Source organism: Brugia malayi (genome assembly GCF_000002995.4).
Source record: "Brugia malayi strain FR3 genome assembly, contig: Bm_v4_Chr3_scaffold_001, whole genome shotgun sequence".
Lineage (NCBI taxonomy): Eukaryota > Metazoa > Nematoda > Chromadorea > Rhabditida > Onchocercidae > Brugia > Brugia malayi.
In genome coordinates, this window is record NW_025062477.1 from 2157953 (window position 1) to 2185298 (window position 27346).

Here is a 27346-nt window from a genome sequence, read left to right on the forward strand (position 1 = left end):
GAAATTTGATGTAATAACAAAAATTTGCATTTTAAGCATAAATAACTGAAACTAATTCATCAATTTTCTTTCATTCATTGAGATTATTGTTTAATAAACAAAAATAATAATAATAATAATAATAATAATAATAATAATAATATATTTTATTATTATTATTGTTTAATAACAATAATAATAATAATAATAATAATATTAGTAATAATAGTAATCTTTTTATCATTCAATCAGATCATTGTATATCAGAAATGCATAATTAAAATCAGTAAAATGAAATATTATCGAGAATGTAACTACTTAGAAATACAATTATAATTATTGTTTCAAGATAAAGTGAAGAAATAATTAATATCTTCAGTGATTTGAAATATTTATTTATCTTTTGTCATGATTGAAATTATCATAATCAAATGATAACAATCTGTTAATTGTGACCATCTAATTTGCATTGAAGAAAAAAATGCATCAAAAAAAAAAAAAAAAAAAAGTGAATAAATGGATGGATTTGATTACATAATTTTTCATTGTTTATTTTTAAAAATTTAAGAGAGAGTGAGAAAGAGAGGTAGAAAGAGAGGTAAAGAAAAGTAAAAAGAAGCATTATTTAGCTATTATATATACATCTATGTGCTTTGGTAGAATATGGCAACAACATTCGGTAAATTTGATTCAGAGGCAAAATTAATTAATTGTAAAATGTTAAAGAAATAAATTTATGCTTTTTCATTCTTCGTTTCATTGGTTCATTTATTCAAATGAAATTAAAAGATAAGAAATTATCATTGTTAATGTTAGCTAAAAGATTTAGCTTAATTATTACTGTGAGAGAATAATATTTGCATCATTTTAAAATGATTTTAAAATTTTAAAATGCAATTTAATGATAGGAATTATAATTCTTGTACTCATTTAATACTCTAATTTACTGATATATTTTGAAGAGATGTAAGTAGTAGTAAGTGATAAATTATGGAATAAGTGATTATATGATCAAATCAAATTGATTAAATTAACTAAATTAAGTTTTATTCAAGAAAACGACTAAATAAGTTCCATGAATTAAAAAATGATTAAATAATAAATGGATGTAAATTTAGATAATAAATAAATTAAATAATAAAGAAATATGATTAAATAATAAGTAAATGAGTAGAATTAAATTAGTAAATAAATTTCTATTATTTATTTTATATACCTGCATTTAAGACATTTTTTAGTTTCAAAAAATTTGAAAATTTTTTACTTTAAAGTTTATTTGATAAGAATTTTGTTTAATTAAAAAACAAAATAATATTTTATTATTTAATTCTGTGTTTGCAGAGAATGAGTGAAAATCAAAAAAAGCATAGTAAAAGAAGAAAAAAATATGAGAAAGACAGCGAAAGGCATTGTAAAAACAGAGAAAAGTATTATAAGAGTAAAGAAAAAAATGACGAAATTATAGAGGAGAAAGTGTAAGTTATTCGAGAATTGAATTCGAGAATTGACTAACTGACAGATATTTCATTTCATAGATAATTTCATATTTGGTAATTAATTTCTTATTCTTTTTTATTTGCTCTTTTGTTGTTTATGCTTGTTTAAAAAAAAAAAAAATTAAAAAGAAATTTAATTTAAAAGTAAAATTTAGTAAAAAAGAGCCCAAAAATGAATTATCCGAAAATGATAAAACAAAACAATTAAAACGATATAATAATGAAATAAAAGATCGATTTATGGACAATGCTAATGAGTTAAAGCAATGCGACAAAAGTATGATAATAATATTTATTAATCGATGAAATAAACACTTTGATAGTATATTTCACCAATTTATTTTTTAGTATAAATAAGAGGAAGAGAAAATTATTATTGCATATAAATTTAAATGATATAATAATTTTTAGAATTACAAACATCACACGTACGTTATCATCGAAAAGTGACACGTGATTATGCTGTATCACCTGATAATACTTTACGTGAAGTGAGAGAAATTTAATAATGAAATTTACATCGTTTTTTTTTTTTTTAATTTTTGCATTATATAAAATGGAAATAATTAACTTATCGATTTATATTATTGAATATAACGTAAATTTCTCATCCTAAAAGCTAAAATTTTCTAATTCTTAACTTTTTCTTTTTTTTTTTTTTGCTAGCAAAATTAATTTATTTTTTTTTATTACTTTAAATTGTTAAACAGTTATATTTTTCAATAAAAAAAAAGCTTAAATTGATAGTACCAATAATGTAAGTTTTATTTCAGATAACTGGTGACATGCCAAATTTGGAGCTAAAGCATGTTTTAAGCAATGAAACAATATATACCGATGATCAACTCATGTAAACAACTTATTTTATATGAATGAGAAATAATTTAAATGTTTTTTGTAAATTAAAATTATATGACTAAGAACATAGGTACATATTTTATAATCCATTATTTATTTTAAATAATCTCAGAAAAAAAAAAAAAATTGCTCGAACAAAAAACTTCACATACTGTAAAAATTGAAAATTTCCAATAAAATTGAAAAATAAAATTGATAAATTAATGATAAGTGAATGAATTAGAAATAATTTTCTTATTTAAATTTTATACTTATTGAAAAATTGTTGGGTTTGAAATTAATAGCTATTGTATAGTTGTTTGTTATGATGTAAACAACAACAACAACAACAACAACAACAAGAGAGATTTATTGAACTTTTTACATGAAAACATAACAGACTGTCGTAATTATTATGATGTAAAAAATCATACAAATTTGCATAATTTTTCTAATGAGAACAAAGATGAAAATTTTTATAATATTTGCATGAGAATAATAAATAGTACATACATAGTTTTCATGTAAAAATAAGAATAGAAAATTACTGAGCAATCAATCATTCATATGCAAACAAACAAACAAACAAACAAAACAAACAAAACAATATAAGTTTGTATAATTTATATTTAAAAAAAAATGTGATTTGGTAGTATCTATGCAGAAGAACTGATAGAAATTTGCATAATTTTTTATAATTGACAGCAAAGAGTGAAAAAAAAAAAATATTTCACACTAATGTTAAAAGAAAACAGAAAGAAATTGAAACAATAATAAAGTTTTGATGATACAAAAGAAACAAAGACTGATATTTACTGCAACAAAAACTGATAAAGTTACTATCATCAGATAAGTTTATCATCAGATAAGCATCATTATCATATGTACAACGAATATTTAAGTGACACTTTGTTGCTAATTTTGTGAAATCAATAAAAATTACAAAACTTTATCATAAAAAAGAAGGAAAATCATCGCTTCATTTCTCCTTTTTTATCAATTTTTTATTCATTAATTTGAGTTAATTCTATCCAAAAAAGTACTAAAACGTTATTTAAAAAAAAAAAAAAAAAACAATAAGAAATTTCAAAATCTAAAGAATCACTCTTTCTCTTCAATGCAAAAATTTAACATCAACAAAAAAAAAAAAAAAAAAATTGAAAAAAAGGAGAGAATATTATTTGAAATGCTATGAGAAGCTAAAGTGATGCAAGTACTTCTTCATACCAACCAATTATGAACATAATTAAGAAACCTAAGATAAAGCCAATATTTTGAAGAAACAATGTCACATACCATTTGTCATTCATCGATGCTGATTCCTTTTTCAAATGTATTAACTGCAAAAAAAAAAAAAAAAATGCTTTTAATTTTAAAGTTCTCATTTCAAAAAAAATAGAAAAGATTATACAACTTTTGAAATCAATTCAAATTGACTTAAATTAAATACTCGTCTTTTTACTTACTTAATTACAATGTAAAATCAAAACTCTAAAAATTGAAATTTTATGTCACATTGATAAGATATTAGGATAAGAGAGAATTAGCATACCATATCAAGCCAAGCAACATACAGGAACATTCCAGCTGTAATGGCCAACAATATCTCCACAGCACTGTCCACACTAATTGCTGCTAGGCCAACAAATAGGCCCGCAAAAGCAGTTAGAGAAGAAAGAAAATTCAGCAACATGGCACGAGGAATGGAAAGGCCAGATTCAATTAAAACAGCGAAATCACCTACAATTAATGAAAAAGTTTTTAGAATTTAATTTGCAAAAAAAAAAAAAAAAAAAAGAAATCTAAAATATTTGAATAAATTCAGTACTGTAAACAAAAATTACGATGTAAAAAGCGATATGAATAAAAATAAAATTAGAACCTAATTCATGCGGTAGTTCGTGACATGCGACAGCAATGCTTGTAGCTATACCAAATGGATTTGAAACAACAAAACTTGCACCAACAGCAATACCATCGATGAAATTATGAATTGCATCACCAAAAATGATCACAAATGCAGCACTTTTAAGGCCACACATAACTACTGGTTCATCAGCAATACCAGTAACATGGCCATAGCCACTATCAGTACTCTTGTCACTTCCACTTTAATATTTATTTCTTTTATTTTTTTTTTTTTAAATTAATATTAAGAATAAATAAAAATTTATTTTAAAAAATTTTCGAATATATTTAAACAAACAAAAAATAATGAAAAGAATGACATATGAAATTCAAAAAATGATTTGAATTATTGAACGATGATAAATACGATTAGAAATTTGATAAATATTTTAATAATGAAGAAACTATCTTTCTGTATAATAGTGTAACTGATTATATCCAACTAATAAGTTTAAATGTTTTTAGTTATACTAATTTCATCTTTAGGAGTTATTATAAGTAATTATTTTTTTTCACTTACGTTTCACCATCTGACCAAGCATTATGTGATACAGCGAAAGTTTTTGCAGCTTTTGTAGCTTTCTGAAAAAAATATTCAACAAAGTTTTAAAATCCGTTTTTTTTTTCTCTTTTCAAAAAAAAGAAATTACATATTTTTGTTACTTACATTTTTTTTTCTACACATAGGTGAAGCACTAATGAATTCCAATACATACAGAATGTACACAGCTCCAATTACAGCTGTCATTTTAAGCAACATTGAATGATCATTGGAGTGAACTACTTCATCTTTAGATTTCTAGAAATATTGCGAGACATTGATTATGATTATGATACACAGATATTAAAATATAGCAATGATTTTCATTAAAATGAAAGTTTATCAAAAAAGTAGCAGTTTGATATTTTTGATAAATCTCGATCAATAGTAGTGTTAATAAATCAAAATGTAACCTTGTGACCCTGATGATGATGATGATCTGAATGGTTGTGATCGTGACGACGATGATGATGATGGTGATCCGAATGATTGTGATCGTGATGATGATGATGATGATCAGAATGATTATGTTCCATTTGAAGATTAATTGGATCGTGATCCGAATGATTGTGATCGTGATGATGATGATCAGAATGATTGTGTTCTATTTGAAGATTAATTGGATCGTGATCCGAATGATTGTGATCGTGATGATGATGATCAGAATGATTGTGTTCTATTTGAAGATTAATTGGATCGTGATCCGAATGACTGTGATCGTGATGATGATGATCAGAATGATTGTGTTCTATTTGAAGATGAGTGGGATCGTGATCCGAATGATTGGGATGATAATGATGATCCAAATGGTTGTGATCATGACGACGATGACGATGATGATGATCCGGATGACTATGATCGTGATGATGAATATGGTCGTGATCCGAATGATTATGATGGTGGTGATCCGGATGACTGTGATCGTGATGATGATCCGGATGACTATGATCGTGACGATGAATATGGTCGTGATCCGAATGATTATGATGGTGATGATGATCCGGATGACTGTGATCGTGATGATGATCCGGATGACTATGATCGTGACGATGAATATGGTCGTGATCCGAATGATTATGATTGTGATGATGATCCGGATGACTGTGATCATGATGATGATGATGGTCCGAATGATTGTGATCATGACGGCGATGACGATGATCGTGACCCGAATGATTATGATCGTAATGATGATGATCCGAATGATTGTGTTTCATTTGAAGATGAATATGGTCGTAATCCGAATGATTATGATGGTGATGGTGATGATGATGATCCGGATGACTGTAATTGTGATGATGATCTGGATGACTGTGATTGTGATGATGATCCGGATGACTGTGATTGTGATGATGATCCGGATGACTATGACCGTGATGATGATCCGAATGATTGTGTTTCATTTGAAGATGAATATGGTCGTGATCCGAATGATTATGATAGTGATGATGATAATCCGGATGACTATGATCGTGACGATGAATATGGTCGTGATCCGAATGATTATGATTGTGATGATGATCCGGATGACTGTGATCGTGATGATGATCCGAATGATTGTGTTTCATTTGAAGGTGAATAGGGTCGTAATCCGAGTGACGACGGTGACGATGATAGTGATCCGAATGGCTGTGATCATGAAGATGATAGTGATCCGAATGATTGTGATGATGATAAATCGAATGATTCTGTTCTATTTTAGTGTGACTGTGACCGTGATGTCCATGATCGTGGTGCAGATGATCATGTACTCCAACTACCTTAATAATTTAAAACAATGATTTAAGTTCAGCAGGAAATTAATTTAATCATAATTATTATACCACTTAAAAAACTTCCAATCGTGCAAAAGACATAAATTTCTACCTGAATGATAATTTCTAATTATTCAGGGAATATCAGCAGCCAGAAGTCGATCTTATCTTACCCGCATTATTGGTAATGGGAAAATAATACCTGTGGTAAAATATGAAGTAAAGCATCTGAGCTCAATGTTGAAACAGCCAAAGCAATAAATACTTGCATCCATCTATTTCGCCATTTACCTTTGATGAAAGGTATAAATATAAGGCCAGTTAGTGATAACAACGATATTATCGTAATCGATGTACAACCATAGAAAATGGCTGAAATTTTGAGATAAAATCAAAAATGAAATTTTTTAAATCAAAAATAAAATTTTTTTTAAAAATAAAACTTTTAAAAAATATGAAAATAAAAAAGCATACTTTCAGACTTTAAAACACTTCCACTATTCATAATTATTGAAAATAATTCAACAGTTGCAGTAGTATTCGTAGTTTCGATGGAATGAAACTACAAGACACTCTTTTGTAAATCTTTGATAAAACCTAAAATTTTAAATAATTAATAGAAATTTAGGCCTAATAATACAGATCGAAATGGCAACATGTACAATAACATTTGTTGTGTTTTTATTTGATAATATTTTCTATGAATTCATCGTGATGGTATCAATTGGGAACTTTAGACGAATAAATAATGAATCTTAAGACTTGCTACCCTATAAAACAAAATTTTAACATATACTAATTCTATTCTTTCTTGGATAAGAAGAAAATCATTTTATCATTAAAAAAGAGATTCCGCAGTGATAAAAATGATAAAAATACTTTAAAATAATCAACAAAAACCTAAAAGAAATGATATTACTTTTAATCAAAACAGTATTATAGCATGTACTATGTAGATTGATGACATCAATTTACATAATTGATGACAATAAAATGATGAACTTCATAGTCACAAACGTAAGAATGCCGAAAAGACACGTAAGTAATCCGTAAGAAAGAAACGTGGACACACGCTAGAGATAGCGTCAAAGTATAGAATGAATAATGATGAAAATATTTCATTTATATAAATATGGGAAGAGAAGAAGCGATGAGATTTGCAGTATAAAAAACAATTGAAGGTATAATAGGCGGGTGGGTAAGTTAGAGGGAATGTCATAGGTAAATTGATGAAGAGTCTTTATTAAGTGTAACACTACCTGTTACCTGAGGAAAACAGAAAAAGTTCTGAGATAATTAAAATTTGAGCGGGCTTTTTTTTTTTTTGTACCATTAGTGGGAAGGTCAAAGGTAAATATATTGTAAAGATGGAAGGCAATTGAATGTCTAAAAAAGAAGTAACAAATATTTGTTATCAAAATAAAATAGAATATTTTTCTATTTAAAAAAAAAAAAAAAAAAAATTATTCTATTTTATTTTGATAACAAATAATTTTTTTTTTTTTTTTTCCAAAAATATTCTAATCAGTATACTGCATAGAAGTTTAGGAAAATTTATCACATTATGATAATGTGATAAGGAAAAAAAAAAATTTTTTTTTCGAAATAATCAAAATTTAGGTAAATTTTTTTTTTCTTTTTTTATGAGAAAGAATAGTAAAGCATTCATGTAGAGAATGATAAAATTGGATAAAAGTAAAAAAGTTATCAAATCAAGATAGAATAATTATCAGGTAACTCTCTCTCTCTCTCTCTCTCTCTCTCTCTCTCTCCCTCTCTTATAATTGATGATATTAAATGAAAATTTTAAAATTAAAATGCAAAAAAATTAAAAAATGTAATATTTACTTAAAGCAAAAACACGAACACACGTCAAAGACAACTGCAAAGTAAAGAATGAATAATGATGGAAATTTTTTGTTTATATAAGGTAAGGAAGTGAGATGCACATTTACAGTATATAAAAAAACAAATTGAGGTTATAATATGGGCGGGAAGTAGAGGGAGAAATATAAAGTAAAGTAACAAGTAACAAATACGATTTGTCATCTGACGAAAACAACAAATTTTTTTTGCGACAATCAAAATTTGAGCGGAATTTTTTGCAAAGTTTGGCGCGGGAAGGTCAAAGGAAATAGATTTTTGTATGAATGAATGAATGGAAATGAATGCTTAAAGGAAAAGTAATACTGATTTGTTATTATCAAATAATCAATCGATTCATACAGATATTTAATTATCATTGACTAAAGAGAATTCTGTGTGAAAATGCAAAAGAAGTAAGAAATCATATTGTTTTAAAATTTTACAAATTATAGAATTCGTAATCCTTTCAAAAAATTTCTATGGATAGTATTTTAGGATAAAAAAAAAAAACTTTAGTATGATGAATTTAGCCAATCTGTTTAATTAAACTTTACACTATTAATAATTGAAGCCGATGATTTTGTGATTGTGAAATTTGAAATTTGTTTTTTTATTTTTGAAATCGCAATCACCATACTCAGTCAGTATCATTGGCCAAAAATCCTCACGTGAGATAATACCTTACGTGAAATGAAGTACTTCACGGAATTTATTCAATTTAAGGTTTTTTTTTTTTTTTTTTTAAGTCAAACAAATTAAAATATTGAGTGTTAGATGAATATGTGATGGCATAAATTTTTTTTTTGTATTTTTTTAAGTTCTATTATTTCTAACTTTTTTTTTTTTTTTTTTATTACTCTAAAGCTAATGATGATTGTTTGTCTCATTCCTCAAATTATGTTCATATGGAATTAAGGGATGTAAATCTAACAGATTGAAAGGTCAAAGTGCACTTGAAATTTGGAGGGATAAATGTTTTTGCAGAAGTTCCGTAATTATTTGTTAATACTGAAAGTAATTCTTGTCACCTTTTGCAATAAAAATTTTCATAATTTTTTTACAGTGTAAACAATGAATATGAATTTGTTTATTTAGAAACATAATGAAATGTACATTTATTACATTGTAAACAACAAAGAAGAATTGAAAATTCAAACGATAATAAAAAAAAAAACTTGCACAGATTTAAATTTTCATAAGAAAAATAAATGTACAACGAAAATTAATAAAATTTTTTTATCAAATCAGATAAGGCTAATTATTATCATTGTGAAATATACAACGATATTTAAATGATTCGTTATTGTTATGATAATTTGCTAATTTTGTGGAATCAATGAAAATTATTCATTAATCTGAGTTAATTCTACTCAAAAAAGATTATTAAAAAATTTTGTAGTATAAAAAAAAATATATATATAAAAAGTTATTAAAAAAAAAACTATAAGAAATTTCAAAATCTAAAGAATCACTCTTTCTCTTCAATGCAAAAATTTAACATCAACAAAAAAAAAAAAAAAAAATTGAAAAAAAGGAGAGAATATTATTTGAAATGCTATGAAAAGCTAAAGTGATGCAAGTACTTCTTCATACCAACCAATTATGAACATAATTAAGAAACCTAAGATAAAGCCAATATTTTGAAGAAACAATGTCACATACCATTTGTCATTCGTCGATGCTGATTCCTTTTTCAAATGTATTAACTGCAAAAAAAAAAAAAAAAAATGCTTTTAATTTTAAAGTTCTCATTTCAAAAAAAATAGAAAAGATTATACAACTTTCAAAATCAATTCAAATTGACTTAAATTAAATACTCGTCTTTTTACTTACTTAATTACAATGTAAAATCAAAACTCTAAAAATTGAAATTTTATGTCACATTGATAAGATATTAGGATAAGAGAGAATTAGCATACCATATCAAGCCAAGCAACATACAGGAACATTCCAGCTGTAATGGCCAACAATATCTCCACAGCACTGTCCACACTAATTGCTGCTAGGCCAACAAATAGGCCCGCAAAAGCAGTTAGAGAAGAAAGAAAGTTCAGCAACATGGCACGAGGAATGGAAAGGCCAGATTCAATTAAAACAGCGAAATCACCTACAATTAATGAAAAAGTTTTTTGTAATAAATAATTTAATTAAAAGTGAACGAAATGAAAAATAGAAAATATTTGCAAAAATACAAATAATTTGTAAAATTTAAGAAAATTTGAATAAATTCAAAATTTATAAACGATAAAAAAAAAACAAAACAAATGATGGAAAATAACCTAATTCATGCGGTAATTCATGACATACAACAGCGATACTTGTTGCTACACCAACTTGGTTTGAAATAGCAAAACTTGCACCAACAGCAATACCGTCGATGAAATTATGAATTGCATCACCAAAAATGATCACAAATGCAGCACTTTTAAGGCCACACATAACTACTGGTTCATCAGCAATACCACCAATGGTACCATGAGTACCATGAGTACCAGTGTTGATACTATCAGTACTTGTTTCGTTTTCACTTCAATACTTTTTGTTTAAATTCTTTTTTTTCTCTCATAAGAATGCTTTAATATTAAAAAAAAAAAATAAAAATTAAATTAAAACAAAATCTTGTTTTGAAATTGATTCCTTTACATCATTTAAATGTGATTTGTGATGAATGAAAAATTAGAAATTTGATATTTTGATAACAACGAATTATCTTTCTGTTTCTGTTAGCACAGCAATTTTATATAAAATTTGATAATTGATAACTAATATGATTGATTATGCACAATTAATGCAACTAATATAATTCACCTAATATTCGCCTTATAATGAGTTTGATATTTGTTAATTATAAAAAGTAATAATTTCTTTTAATTTACCTTTTAGAATTAGACCAAGCATTTTGTGGTGTCGAAGAGATCTTTCTAATTCTTGTTGTCTGCTGAAATTACTTCATACAATTTATTAATATTTTATTTTTTTTTTTTTTTTTAAAAAAAAAATTTAAAAAATAGAAATTTTTAACATTTGTAATTTCACTCTAATTTGCTTACATTTTTTTTCTTCCAAATAGGTGAAGCACTAATGAATTCCAATACATACAGAATGTACACAGCTCCAATTACAGCTGTCATTTTAAGCAACATTGAATGATCATCGGAGATGAATATTTCATCTTCAGTTTGCTATAAATATTATAAAATATTAATTATTAAAATGCAAATATTGATGCACAACAATGATTATCATTAAAATGAAGGCTTATCAAAAAAAAAAAAAGTAGAAACATTTAGACAAGTTTTGATTAATAGCATTGATAAAAAAAAACTCAAAATGTATATAACCTTATGACCCTGATGATCATGATGATGATGGTGATGGTGATGATGATGATCCGAATGATTGTCTCCTATTTCAGAATTATTGTGATGATGACGATGCTCATGACCATGATCACGATGTGAATGATCATGTGCACCAACCACCTTAATTTTTTAAAATTAAACATTAAGCAATTTTTTCATACTCATCATTTTGCATTTATATATAATTAATAAAAATGCTATTTAAAAATACCAAATTTTGCTAAGATTTTTAATCGTCGAAAAATTTTTAACAAATTTTTTATTTGTAAAAAAAACAAAAAAAAAAAAAAAAAAAAAAAAAAAAGAAAAATTAATGAAATATATTGTGTAATCAGGAAATTAATCATTCCTTATCTTATCACCTATTGATATTAGCAATAAATACCTGTGGTAAAATATGAAGTAAAGCATCTGAGCTCATCGATGAAGCAGCTAAAGCAATAAATACTTGCATCCATCTATTTCGCCATTTACCTTTGACAAGAGGTATAAATATAAGGCCAGTTAGTGATAACAACGATATTATCGTAATCGATGTAAAACCATAGAAAATGGCTGAAATTTTAAGATTTTTTTTAAATCAAAAATAAATTTTTTTTTTTTGAAATAAAACTTTTAAAAAATTTAAAAATAAAAAAACAAACAAACATTCAGGCTTGAAAACACTTCCACTATTCATAATTATTGAAAATAATTCAACAGTTGCAGTAGTATTCGTAGTTTCGATGGAATGAAACTACAAGACACTCTTTGGTAAATTTTTGATAAAACCTAAAATTTTAAATAATTAATAAAAATTTAGGCCTAATAATACAAATGGAAATGATATTATAGGCAGGAGAATATGTACAATAACATTTGTTGTGTTAGGCATGCACAGACATTTTGTTTGATAACATTTTTCTATGAATTCATCAAGATGATATCGATTGGAGAAACAAACATTAAAGATTTACTATTTTATGAAATGAAATTTTAACTTTTACATAATCTTTAATTTTCTTTTAAAATAACAAAAGCAATTATGAAAAATTCCTCAATTGTTACAATAAGTAATGTTAAAAATAACAATGTTTTAATATAAGCATTATTTTTATCATAAAATAAAAATATAACTGTAATAAATAATTTCATTAAAAATGAGCCTAGTTTTTTTTTTTTTTAATTTTTAAATGTTGAATATTCTGTTTTTTTTTTTTTTTTTTTTTTTAGAAAACAATTTATAAAAATTTAATGATGAAGGAATAATTTTTTATCAAAAATTATTAATATAAGTTATCAATTTCAATTTAAATGCAATCTTTTTAAATAATAAAATAAATTAATGATATAACTATATTAGGTGATAAAATTTATTTAATTATTATATCTCATTGTAGCAGTAAATATTATTAATACAATAACAATAAGTACTATTATTAGCAGCTTCTAATTTAAATCATCTTTCCATACTTGTTTGCTATTGGTATTTCTATTGGTAAAACAAGTTTGAACAGAAAATTCCTGTTTCATTTTTTTTTTTATAAGAAATAAAAAATGAGAAAGAGAGAGAGAGAGAAGAGAGAGAGAAGGACAATGACAGGGAAAAAAAAATGACTTAGAAAGTAATCAAAAGAAACAAAAGTGCAGGAAGAAAGAATAATTATTTATTTATTTGTTTTTTTGGTTTGGTGATGGAATTATTATTTTAAAGAATAATATTAAATTTCACATTAACAATGTCTGATATAATAAAATGTAACAAAATGATAAAAAAAAAAAAAAACGTTTACCCTTTTAGTTAACTATTTTGTTGTTAAACATAAATTTTTTTTTTCGAAAGCAATTTGATATTTTGTTTATTTACAAATAGTTACAATAATGGAATGATGGACACTTTCGTTAATAAATAATATAATATTTACTTGTTTATTGCAACAAAAATTATTTTTCAAAAATTAATTTTTAAAAAATCACTTGTAATACAAGTTTTTAGCGTTTATATATGATATCTGAAAGTAATTAGGAATTAAATAATCATAACAATATTCAAATTAGCGGAATATTAATTAAACATCAAAGTGGATAAAATGAATGAAATCATTGGAATACAAAATTAGGATTTCTTTTTTTTTTTTTTTTTCTAGTAGGAATGACCGATTTAAAAACTATTTAATCATTTATAATAACGAATATATTCTTTCATATCAGCATAAAATCACTTTTCATGAAGTAAAAATTAATATAATCAATTAATAGGCCAATTCAATCAATTAATGGATCAATTCAATCAATTAACAGATCAATTCAATCAATTAATAGATCAATTTAATCAATTAATAGATCAATTCAATCAATTAATAGATAAATTTAATCAATTCAATTTAATCAATTAATAGATCAATTCAATCAATTAACAGATCAATTCAATCAATTAACAGATCAATTCAATCGATTAATAGATCAATTCAATCAATTAACAGATCAATTCAATCAATTAATGAAAATAGTTTTTTTTTCAACTTGAATGAAATTAAAAATTATTATCATACAGCAGTAATAAATTATCAGTTAAATATGTAAAATAATTTTTTTCGTAAAATTACTTCAAAACTGATAAGAACAAATGAAAAGTTAGTATCATAAAGAAAATCATTGAACACGAATTCAACATACACAGATTGGTTTTTGTTTATTTGCTAAAGTTATCACTTTGCTTCCTGTGCACAGAAAAAAAAAAAAAATTGAGATATTTTCTCTAAATATTGTTAAAGTAAAGAAAACTATGTAATTTAAAAAGAAGAAAACTCTCGAAACAATAAATAATCGTTTTTTCATTATTTTTTAAAACATTCAAAAAGTTTTTTTTTACTTTTAATATAGCAAGAAATGAAGAAAGTGATAACAAAATTAGCATTACAAAAATGCTAGTTTTTAAAGTATATTATATTTATTTTTTTTTTCGTTATGATAGTGATTATATGATATCAGAGTAACATTGATAATTAATTTTTGATATTCACTTCATAATACTAACAATTAAACTGATAGCTAATTCATCTGCACTGATAATTTTATCAATGAAAGAATTTTTCTTCTTCCGTTATCTTTTATGTTATCAATTTTTTGTGTTTTGTTGTTTCTGTGAATGTAACAACAATAAATAAATCAACAAAATTTATCACTTTTGAATGAATGCAAATAAGATATAAGGCATTTTGATAAAAAAAAAAAAAAAATTATTTCAAAAACAAAAAATTTTGCAGAATGAAATCAGTGATAATATTAATTTGCATAAATGTTTATTATGTCTAATAAACAATGCATCAAAAATGAATCATTTCGAGTAAATCCTTTTTTTTTTTTTTTTTTTTTTTTGCAATAGGAAAAAAAAAGTAATATTTAAATTTTTTGAAATCATTAATATTTTATGGAAAAGTTTTTATTATAATTATTGAAAAGATATGAAAAAAATATTTGCTTAAAAGAAGTGTAAAAAATTAGGAATTTAATTAAAATATTGTAACTGAATTGTATACTGAAATAGGACAAAAATATATCAAATTAAATATGCAAAAAAATTTTAAAAAATTTGAAATTGAATAAATTTAAAAATGAAAAATGAAAATGAAGAATTTTCCAGCATGAGAAATAAATAATAATAATGTTAGGAAATTTTATCATAAATTATTTTCAAATATTAATTGAAGGAGAAAATGTGAAAATGAAAGTTGAATGTACTAAATTTGTTTGACATAAATAAATGAATGAAAATTACTACATATGAATTTATTAAATATTTGCTTATTTTTGCTGCAAATAAATTTCTTTGAAATTTAAATATGTTAAATTAAACTTGTTTTTATCACATAAATACAAATGCATATGTTTTGCTATTGTTAGAAACAAAATTTTTAAAAATATATTAATGCATTTAATTGTAATTAGAAATACTAATAGTTGTAAATAAATGCTAATTAAAATGAAATTATTGACAAATAAATAAAAAGTGACAAATTTTTAAAATTTAATCTGTTTATTTCAATACAGTTATTTTGCATGTTAAAACATTAATTTAATAAACATTTTCATCGTTCTTTTTTTTTTTTTTTTTGATTAAATTACAAATGTTTTAATTTAATTTCAGTTTAATTTTACTTCTTCTTTTTTAAAATATATATTTTCATTTCATATTTAAATATCAGTAACAATAATATTAATCACTTTGGACAAAATGCATTTTTTTTGCTTTTATGTCGAAAAAAATTTTAAATTCATTAACAATGACATAGTAATTAATTAATTAATTGGGTTTGTTTGTAAAATATTATTGACAGTTTAAAAAAAAAAAAAAAAAAAAAAAAAAAAAACAAAAGAAACTACAATTTATGGATAATATAAAGGCACGAATTTTGTTAAACTTTAATAGCATTCTTATATTCTTCAAAGTATTTCAGGTCTAACATACTTTTGTTATATTTCATTCCCTTCCTTTTTTTTTTTTTTATTTTTTTCTCATTTTTCTTCTAAAAAATATCATCCTTTTTTATCACTAAATAATTTGCATTTCTTATAAAGCATACCAAACAAACAATTCTTTTAACAAACAATTTTCAAATATGTCATCGTTATCTAACACAAAAAGAATTAACAATTAGAAAAGTAACTAATGAAAATAATTGATAGTAATAATAATGATAATAATTGATAGTAATAATGATGATAATAATTGATAGTAATAATAATGTTAATAATTGATAGTAATAATAATGATAATAATTGATGGTAATAATAATGATAATAATTGATGGAAATAATAATGATAATAATTGATGGTAAATAATAATGATAATAATTGATGGAAATAATAATGATAATAATTGATAGTAATAATAATGATAATAATTGATGGTAATAATAATAATGATAATAATTGATAGTAATAATAATGATAATAATTGATGGAAATAATAATGATAATAATTGATAGTAATAATAATGATAATAATTGATGGAAATAATAATGATAATAATTGATAGTAATAATAATGATAATAATTGATAGTAATAATAATGATAATAATTGATAGTAATAATAATGATAATAATTGATAGTAATAATAATGATAATAATTGATAGTAATAATAATGATAATAATTGATGGAAATAATAATGATAATAATTGATAGTAATAATAATGATAATAATTGATAGTAATAATAATGATAATAATTGATAGTAATAATAATGATAATAATGATATAATGATAATAATTGATGGAAATAATAATGATAATAATTGATAGTAATAATAATGATAATAATTGATGGAAATAATAATGATAATAATTGATAGTAATAATAATGATAATAATTGATGGAAATAATAATGATAATAATTGATAGTAATAATAATGATAATAATTGATGGAAATAATAATGATAATAATTGATAGTAATAATGATGATAATAATTGATAGTAATAATAATGATAATAATTGATGGAAATAATAATGATAATAATTGATAGTAATAATAATGATAATAATTGATGGAAATAATAATGATAATAATTGATAGTAATAATAATGAATAATGGAATAATAATGATAATAATGATAGTAATAATAATGATAATAATTGATGGAAATAATAATGATAATAATTGATAGTAATAATAATGATAATAATTGATGGAAATAATAATGATAATAATTGATAGTAATAATAATGATAATAATTGATAGTAATAATGATAATAATGATAATAATAATGATAATAATTGATAGTAATAATAATGATAATAATTGATGTAATAATAATGATAATAATTGATAGTAATAATAATGATAATAATTGATGGTAATAATAATGATAATAATTGATAGTAATAATAATAATAATTGATGGAAATAATAATGATAATAATTGATAGTAATAATAATGATAATAATTGATAGGTAATAATATAATAATGATAGTAATTGATAATAATAATAATAATGATAATAATTGATAATAATTGATGGTAATAATAATGATAATAATTGATAGTAATAATAATGATAATAATTGATAAATAATAATGATAATAATTGATAGTAATAATAATGATAATAATTGATGGAAATAATAATGATAATAATTGATAGTAATAATAATGATAATAATTGATAGTAATAATAATGATAATAATAATGATAATAATAATAATGATAATAATTGATGGAAATAATAATGATAATAATTGAATAAGTAATAATAATGATAATAATTGAATAGAAATAATAATGATAATAATTGATAGTAATAATAATGATAATAATTGATGAATAATAATGATAATAATGATAATAATAATGATAATAATTGATAATAATAATGATAATAATTGATAGTAATAATAATGTTAATAATTGATAGTAATAATAATGTTAATAATTGATAGTAATAATAATGATAATTGATAGAATAATAATGATAATAATTGATAGTAATAATAATTGTAATAATTGATGGTAATAATAATGATAATAATTGATAGCAATAATAATGAAAATAATTGATAGTAATAATAATGATAAAATTCTTAAATTCTTACTTATAAATATTTGTATAGGAGATAATTTTAAAAATTTCGAATAATTTAAATTGTTTATATTCGTAATAAATTACTAATGTTAATAATATGCCTGGAATTCAACTTATCATTTATCTATCAATGGAATTATTGAATGAAAAAAAAAAAAAAAATGAGAATAAAAAGTGATTTTTTTGCATGAGAAAAATTAATGATAGCAAAAGTTAAGAAAAAAAAAAAAATTTCTTTCAAAATAAATGGAATAAATATAAAGGCTTGATAAGTTATAACAATGCTTTATATAATAGGCACTGGTATCTGTAGTTTTTTTTTTTTTTTTTTCTCGATCATTTCTCGATGAAAGAGGTCAAAGTACAATTAACAATCTCTATTCAATTTATGTTTACCTTCTATACAAATATTAATACATTTTGATAATATGAAAAAGGTATATTTGTTTAAGCTCATATTGACATTGTAGGCATTGCATACAAATGACAATAGGCATTGACAATTGATAGTTTGTAGGCTTTTAGGTTTTGCTATTTGTGTCACATACAAATGACAATAGGCAGTGACAATTGATAGTTTGTAGGCTTTTAGGTTTTGCTATTTGTGTCACATACAAATGACAATAGGCATTGACAATTGACGATCTGTGAGCTTTTAGGCTAATTTTTGTTCTGTAATACGTTTTAGTTGGTAGATTTTGTCTAGACCTCAATTTTAACCCATCAATTAAAATTTTCACTTTTATCTAAATATTACTCTGAATAGAAATAAGCCTTTTTTGAAAAGCTAAAAGGGAGAAAGAGAGAGAGAGAGAGAGAGAGAGAGAGAGAAATTATATGAAAAGTATTTTGTATGAAAAGTTTTTTTTAGCATTTACTATTTTGTTTGAATAGTATTGAATTATTACATCTCTTTTAAGCAAAAAAGAAAAAAAAAAAAAAAACAAAACAAAACAATTTTTTTTCTCTTCAAAGGTTAAAAATCATTCATGAAATTGTGAGATATTTTTTTTAAGCTTTCTTGAAAAAAAAAAAAAAAATAATATTTCGTTAATATAATTAAATACCAATTTAAAAATGAATATTTTCTTTTAAACTCTTTAAAGCTTATTTTTATACAGTAATAAATTTTTGAGCAGCTAAAGTTAACTTTCAGCTTAGATTACTTTTTAATTATTTAAAAATACTGTTTAATTATTTTGACAATAACAAATAACTAAGAATAAATTTTTCTCAACATTTAAGTAAATATTGAATTCGAAAAAATTTTAATCATTTATAATTATTCATAATACTCCTCATAAATGTTAATTATTTCTAAACCTATTGTACTTTTTTTTTTTTTTTAATTAATATGAATCATTAATTAAGACATTTTATTATTTAGGATTTTTGTTTAAAGAAATGATACAAAGAAAAAAGAAATTAAGGAACAATTAAAAAAAAAAAAAAAATAATCAAATAATTTTCAAGTATAAATGAGTCAACAAATTAGCATAAATCATTTTTAGAGCAAATTTTGAATTTATATTCAATGGATTAGTTAGTTAAATTGATGGATTAATTATAAATGAAATGCTTTATTGTTTAATGTTCAAGGAAAATTTAATAATGATAATAATAATAATAGTAATAATAATAATAATAATGATAATAGTAATAATAATAATGATAATAGTAATAACAATAACAATAATAATGTAATAACAGATAATAGCTATACTAATAATTGAAAGTCAGATAATTTTAAAGTTAGCTAAGGATTTAAGTTATAAGATGTTTGACAAAATTTTATCATTTAATAAAAAATGATAAACTATGAGCTTTAGGGAAAGTTAAAATTCAATGATAACCAATGTTATCATTGAATTTTATCTATTCCATAATACTAAAACTGATTAAAATGTTCTAGCTAAAACTAACTAAAAAAATTAAAAAAAAAAAAAAATCCAATGGTACTAAAACTAATTAAAAAATAAATTATATTCATTATATCTTCTTAAATTTATTGATATGTATAATTTTTGTTTATTACTTAATTTTATTATTTATTTTTAACATTATTAAGTATTACTTATTCACTGTCCATTGTTTTAGTTGGTTATTTAAATTGCTATAGCCCAAATTAAATTAAATTTATTCTTTTTTAAATTACTTCTTAAGTATTATTTTTTTTTGCTATTAAGTATCAAATAAATTAGTTTGTTTATTAATAACTATGAAAAAATTGTTAATTAATTTATTATAATATTTCTACAGCAAATTATTTGTTAAGTAGCCTTTCAAATATTATTTTCTTTATGCATAAATATTTTACACATAAATTTTCACCAAACTTTTTCATTTTTACTTTTTTTTTTTTTTCATATCTAACATTTTAAACTGCATATTATTTAAGCCAAAATTAACTTCCTTTTTGACTAATTTAATAAATAATAAAAATGATATTTTATAAATTTTAAGTTTTCTTAATTTTAAATCTTCACATAAAAATTTTCTATGAGTTTCAGAAAAGTTAAATTTTTAAACTTTTTTTTTTTTTTTTTTTTTAAAAATGAATCGAAAAGTGAATGGATATGTAATAGTGAGAGAAAAAAAGGATAAATTATTTGTTGTTAAATTTTCATTTATCTGAATTATTTGAGATGAAATGATAAATAAATAAATAAAATCATAAAAATTTTGAATGAGAAAAAGATTAAAAAACAAAAAAAAAAAGAAAGAAAAATTTTTAAGCGAAATTTTATATTTAAAGTCTGAGTAAGCAGTAATAATCAAATTTTAATTTCATTAATTTTAGATGCCAGTAAAAATTGCTTTGAGTTTTTTTCTTTTTTTTTTTTAAAAGTAATTACTCATAGATAAGTTATAAGACAAGATATTTAGGTAAAATTTTATAAACATTAGTTAATTAACTTTAAGTAATGCATATATTAATTCATTTCGTATTTCAATACACATATCTTTATTGTACATTCCTTTTATTTAATCAAAAAGTTACCAGCAAAGTGTTATTTTATAATTATTTCATTTTTCTTTTAAAACTTATTTAAATTTTTGTGTTCATATAAAATTTATTCACAATTTCATTTGAAATTTTTAACAAATTAATTTTTTTTTTTTTCATAACATTCAAAATTTTATACCTTCATTTGCTCAAATAAATCTTTTTCTTTCTTCCTTTTTGTTTGTTTACTTTTTTTTTTTTTTTTTGTTTTTGTTTATTTGTCTGTTTGTTACGCTAACAAATATAAATTTTGTTTGATTACTGATTTAAATAGCAAATAAATAATGAAAAGTTGAAAAAAATTAGCTTTCATTTGTACATATTTCACTCATTTTTTTTCCACTTATCATATATATTCCATTAATTGAGAGGAATGTAATTCAAATTTTTGTATGAAAAATCACTTTTTTTTTTTTTTTTTTTCAATTCAATTCAATAATTCAATTTTCATTTTGATATTTCACTACTGATCAAGTAGTGGAATTTGAACGATTTGTTTAGGTCCAGTTTGGCCAACATAAACAATACCATCATCCGAAATTGCTAAACTGTGAGCATTTTCAATTCCCTAAAAAAAAAAAAAAAAATTTTTGTAAAAATATAAAATAAAATTAATTGCTCATCTTTTTTTCCTTTTTCTTTTAACTACATTTTAAATTTATTTTAAAAATTACCCTCATAAATGTTCTCGTTTTTCCATTATTCATATCCATCACAAATAGCTGTGATTCAATACCTTCACCATCTGATTCAGTAACACCCACCAAATAGTGCTCTACAATGATAACAATAATTTATTAAATCTCAAAATTTTTAATTTTCTTAGAAATTAACATTTTAATTTATAATAAAGTAATAATTTAAAAAATTACATTATGTAATATTTTTTTTTTATTATTTTCGTTTAATATAACATTATTTCTTCAAAATAAAAATTATTTTCCATTTCCAATACATCACTTTTTAACTCATCTATTTTTATTTTCCATTTCCAGTTCATATTATTGTTAAATCATATATTTTTAAATAGTACTTTAAATAGTGTTATTCTATTTCAAAAATATTTTTGAATAATATATTTCTAAATACTACTATTTCACTTCTAATACATTATTTTATAATACTATCAATCAACAAAATTTACCAATACTTTCGTCTTTTTTCGAGATTTTTCGAGATTTTTTTTTTAATCTTATAAATTGATAATTTTCAAGGAAACGAAGGAGACATTAAGTGGTGAAAAAAAAAAAAAAAGAGGAAATGTTTTACTTTTTTCACGAATTGCATAAATTCGACCAACACCTTCCGCTTTAGTGATTAGCATTCCGATCGGTAAAGCTCGTTGATCATCGGTGATTCCAGCACTGAAACACTGAATTCGTTCATTTTCACGATCCGCTACGCAAATCAAATTTAAATCCTCGATGAGAGCTATCGAATGGGGTATCGAGAATTGACTACTGGCTGCTTCACCTAATCCTGAAATTATTAACCTCAATTATTCAAAATGATAATTTAAAACAAAATTTTCATTTCCTTCCTCATCGTTTGTCTTTATCAATTGCACATTCATTGTATTTAAATTTAAAACTTTATTTAAAAAAAAAAAACGACAAAAAAAAAACATATAGTAATACAAAATTAAAACTTAAATAATACTTTGTGCTTATTGATTGATTGTATTATTTAAACTTTTTGTTGTCAAAATATGACATTCATATAGTTAAAATGATTGATTCTATAATTTTAAACAACAAAAGCGAAAAAAAAAAAAACGAAGGAAATGAATGATTTTCCAATTCCTTCAAAAATTTTTTTCATTTTTTCTTTGTTTGCCAAATTTCTTCTATAATACATTTACAAATAAGACATTAGAAAAAAAAAAAACAAAAATTTATTTCACTCAAAAAAACTTATCAATTATGATTAATCTTCTGGATCAAAAAAAAGAAGAGAAAAATAGATATTACCATTTTATTTCTCATTTTTTTTTTTTTTTTTACTAAAATTTCTTTTCATTTTTCTATTTTTCAAAGTTTTTTGATGATTTTTACTCAAATATTTTACTAAATTCATTGTTACAATTAATCAAATTATATTATATTTTTCAATTCTATTCGTATTTTTTATACACTGAAGTATAAAATCTATTATAATAGTATCAATATTAAAAATTGTTTAACCAATATGAAAACAATAATTACATTTTATTTGGTAATCGTAAAATTTTAATGAATTCATTACAAGCAGTTAATGACTATTATTAATTGAAGGATAATAATTAGAAAATTAATATATTTTATTTCCTATTTTCTCCATTCTATGATTTATCATAAAGTTTTGCTTATTTTTAGTAGCAAAGAAGTAAAAATTACTAATGTTTAATGTAAATAACTGAAATAGTAGAGTTTGAATAAAGTAAGCAAAAAAATTTGTTTACAAAAGAAAAAAAAAATATTATATTTTGATTATTTCTATAATTTCTATGATAAAAAGATAACATTGATAAGGTTAAAATATTTTTTATTTTTGTTAAAATATATCAACTAGCATACATGAATTAGTAAATAAAATATTTTTTTTTTTTTTTTTTTATAAATTCTATATTAAATTTGATAATCTTGAGAACTTGTATTTCTTCTTTTTTTTTTTCTAAATCTAATTTTTTGTGATAAAATTTATTTCTTATATTCAAATATATGTGGATATATTTTTTGATTTTATAATAATAAATTTTCTTTAATTATTAAAATTGAGTTATTTGTATGTGTGCCATAAATCTACTAAAAAGTTTAATTAATTACGCTAATTAAATTATTAATGAGTTTATCAACATTCCAATTTTAAGTAAATTTCAAATTGTTTACTTCAAGAAACAAACCATTTGAATGACCAAATTCTGCTAACAATTTGCCATTTTCATCAAATTTCATGATTCGATTATTACAGTAACCATCAGCCACAAAGAAATGTCCATTTTGTGCTATCGCAATATCAGTTGGCTTACAAAAATGCTTCTTATCAGAACCTGGTTTCAAATGTTCACCCAATTTCATCAATAATTTAAAATTTTTGTCATATTTGAATATCTAAAAAAAAAAAAATGATCACATTTCATTCATAATTAGCTAAAATTTGAAACAAACAATAGAAAAAAAAAAAAAAAAAAAAAAAAAAAAATAGAAAAAAAAAAAAAAAAAGAATACCGAAATGATTGTTAAATTAGAAATGATAAATTAGCTTTAAAAAAAAAAAAAAAACTGATATTTCTTGTAAAAATTTAATAATTTGAATAAATCTTACTTGATGTAATCCAACATCTGTCACCCAAATATTATCATTGCTATCCACTGTCAACCCATGTGGCATGTAAAAGATACCTTCACCAAATTCCTTTACAATTTCACCAGAATTTGGATCAATCACATAAATAGTTGCATTTTTTATTGGACCAAAACTTGCATTGAATTTATTGTATTTATCAAATGACCTAAAATTTATGCAAAATTATCAGAAAGATCTATTATTATCACTGAAGTTGCATTTTATCACTTTAACAATGATTAATTATCATTCAAAAAAAAAAATTATTGTAATGCATAATATACTGTCACAATTCATTTCTTAATTACAAAACTGTAATTTCAAAAAGTTTAGATAATCTTAAAGCGATAAAATTTCTAACTTTGATATAATTATAATTCAATAACAGTAAAATTAATAGTGAAATAAAGTAAATTACTCAGAATTATAATCTTTTCTTCTAATTTTATCATTTTTATTTTTTAGATTAATTAGTTTGGGTATATTCAAAAAATCTTATTGATGGTTTTTCTTATTGTTTGAAAAAATTAGCTGAATTCTGATTAAGCAAATAAGATAAATGAATTATTAGAAATCAAATATTATGTATCAATTATAATATTTTAAAAACTTAAAAAAAAACGAATTTTAAATAAGAAAATCCCTGTGTTCATTCACAAATTTAAAAAAATTTAAAAAAAAAAAAAAAGAATTCACAAATTTCTTGAAGCATTTCCATCGACTATTTTAAAGGGATTCTAGCAAATTGATTGACAAAGCAGCTCCTTACGGGTAAGTCTCGAATTTACTCTAATGAATAGTTAAAAAAAAAAAAAAAAATTGTACGAATCATTTGCTTATTTCATGGATAATTTCAATTAGAAATCAACCAATGATAACATTTTTTTATCGACTCAATAATGATAAGAAAAGAAATATTAATTAACAGTTGGCAATTTCATATTTTAATCAAAATGTTGTTATCATCAAATTAAATCATTGATTTTTTCTTTGCTTTTAATTTTAAAGTGCTTTATTTATAAAACGATAAAAGATAATAATCACAATTCTAAACAATATTTCTTTCGCAGTAAAAAAAAAAAAATGAGTTCCAAATAATAATTTCAATTTTTAAAAATTTACAAAATCAAGTAGCAAGAACTTCGGATTTTTTGTTGATCATAAAATTAAAATTATTTCAATTTTTTTTTTCTTTTAAAAGAAAGACTAAAGGAATTTTTGATTGCATAAAATAATGAAAATTTTATTAAAAAATTTTGAATTTTTTATTTATCAAATTATTTATTTATCTATTTGCATCATGTTTCCTTTCGTGTTAATCAATTATATTTCCACTGGAATAGATATAACGATGTCAATTAAAGAATTAATTTGGAATGCCTAATTAAAATTTATGTTAAAATATTATTCAGTTCATTCAATGTTTATTTATAATATTTACGAAATGTAAAATACTATTCATATGATTTAAAATATTTTTGTATAATATTTGTGAAAAATTGAATCATTAACTGATTTTATCAGAACTTCATTAATAACTAAAAATATTACCTCAAAGATTTTGTAAAATCAATTAATTGACATTTCGATGAAAGAATAATTTATCAAAATTTTTCATGCAACATTTTTACATTTTTAATGATTTGGAAATAATTTTTATTATTGAAATTTTTTTTTTTTTTTTTTTTTTTCAGAATAAAAAAAAAAAAAAAAAATTTGTCATACCATTTGTTCCATGTTCGATCGGCTCTGTGAAATGCTAAAAGGTATCCATGCGAATTAATTCCAAGTCCTGTTACTTGCCCAATTGGTTTTGAGATTGGTAAAATATATGCCTAAAATTTTTAAACGAATAATAGAAATATATTTATCCAAAAACTAAAAGTAAAAAAAAAAAAACGACGAAGATAATATGAAACAAAAATATATTTGATCAGAGATTTGTTAGGATTAGGATTTAAGTAATTATAAAAAATAAATAAATTTTTTAAAATTAAAAAAAAAAAAAAAATTTGATAGATATTGTTATTTTATCATAAAATTTACTAAGAGAAAATACACAAACGCATTAAAAAAAAAAATTTTATAAAATTCATTTTAAAAAAGTTTTTTTTTTTTTTTTTTTTTTAAATTAATCAAAAACAAACAAGGAACATAAACAAATGATTAATTAAAACCTTGTCATTTGTATTATCCAAATCTTCATAATATCGAAATGAAGCGATATTTTGATTATCAATATCAGCAATGTTACCACCACCACCACCACCACCACCACCAGCACCATCATCATCATCATCATCATTATCAATATCACCATTATCATTAATTTTGTTATTTTCACCGTAAATACTCTTATAGTTATAATCAAAATCTAATTGTTGAATAGTCTGATCGATCGTTAATACCATGATAATTAGTAGCAGCAATGAATTGCTATATGAATGATAATTTCGTATCGTTATCATTGTTCCAGTCATAATAGCATTTCACAGGAAATAATTTTTATAAATTTGCAGGAGAGAATTGACTGAATATCCACTGAAATCTTTCTTTTAGATTTAGTTAGAATTGGCAAGTGCTAATAATAGATGAAGAGCTGAGCCAAAAAGATCGGTTAAGAAAAATCGATTTACTTGGCCACACAAATGTAGTATGTATTTTGCTTCTGCCATTAAGCAGAGTGCTATTTTGTTGAC

The 27346-nt window shown here is 22.3% G+C and overlaps 5 protein-coding genes across 5 annotated transcripts; 2 read left to right on the forward strand and 3 right to left on the reverse strand.

The window, feature by feature from the left end:
* Positions 1-1323: 1323 nt before the first annotated feature.
* Bm17604 (Uncharacterized protein) lies at positions 1324-2329 on the forward strand (the record flags this gene model as incomplete). The annotated part of the gene is made up of 4 exons (XM_043079743.1): positions 1324-1454; positions 1631-1752; positions 1887-1966; positions 2249-2329. 4 exons carry the CDS (start codon positions 1324-1326, stop codon positions 2327-2329), a joined length of 414 nt encoding a protein of 137 aa, XP_042935677.1.
* Positions 2330-3511: 1182 nt separating this feature from the next.
* Positions 3512-5297, reverse strand: Bma-zipt-17.1 (Uncharacterized protein; the record flags this gene model as incomplete). Its single annotated transcript, XM_043079744.1, has 6 exons — positions 3512-3652; positions 3865-4052; positions 4195-4421; positions 4741-4802; positions 4888-5019; positions 5175-5297. 6 exons carry the CDS (start codon positions 5295-5297, stop codon positions 3512-3514), a joined length of 873 nt encoding a protein of 290 aa, XP_042935678.1.
* Positions 5298-5354: 57 nt separating this feature from the next.
* Positions 5355-6343, forward strand: Bm11676 (Uncharacterized protein; the record flags this gene model as incomplete). Its single annotated transcript, XM_043079745.1, has 2 exons — positions 5355-5408; positions 5498-6343. The coding sequence occupies 2 exons, from the start codon at positions 5355-5357 to the stop codon at positions 6341-6343; spliced, it is 900 nt and encodes a 299-aa protein (XP_042935679.1).
* Positions 6344-9946: 3603 nt separating this feature from the next.
* Positions 9947-12422, reverse strand: Bma-zipt-17.2 (Uncharacterized protein; the record flags this gene model as incomplete). Its single annotated transcript, XM_043079746.1, has 8 exons — positions 9947-10087; positions 10301-10488; positions 10661-10908; positions 11258-11319; positions 11432-11563; positions 11723-11863; positions 12129-12298; positions 12392-12422. The coding sequence occupies 8 exons, from the start codon at positions 12420-12422 to the stop codon at positions 9947-9949; spliced, it is 1113 nt and encodes a 370-aa protein (XP_042935680.1).
* A 9364-nt stretch (positions 12423-21786) lies between these two features.
* Positions 21787-27058, reverse strand: Bma-pgal-1 (Uncharacterized protein; the record flags this gene model as incomplete). Its single annotated transcript, XM_043079747.1, has 7 exons — positions 21787-21891; positions 21998-22098; positions 22593-22802; positions 24205-24412; positions 24627-24813; positions 26373-26482; positions 26825-27058. The coding sequence occupies 7 exons, from the start codon at positions 27056-27058 to the stop codon at positions 21787-21789; spliced, it is 1155 nt and encodes a 384-aa protein (XP_042935681.1).
* Between the last annotated feature and the right edge of the window lie 288 nt (positions 27059-27346).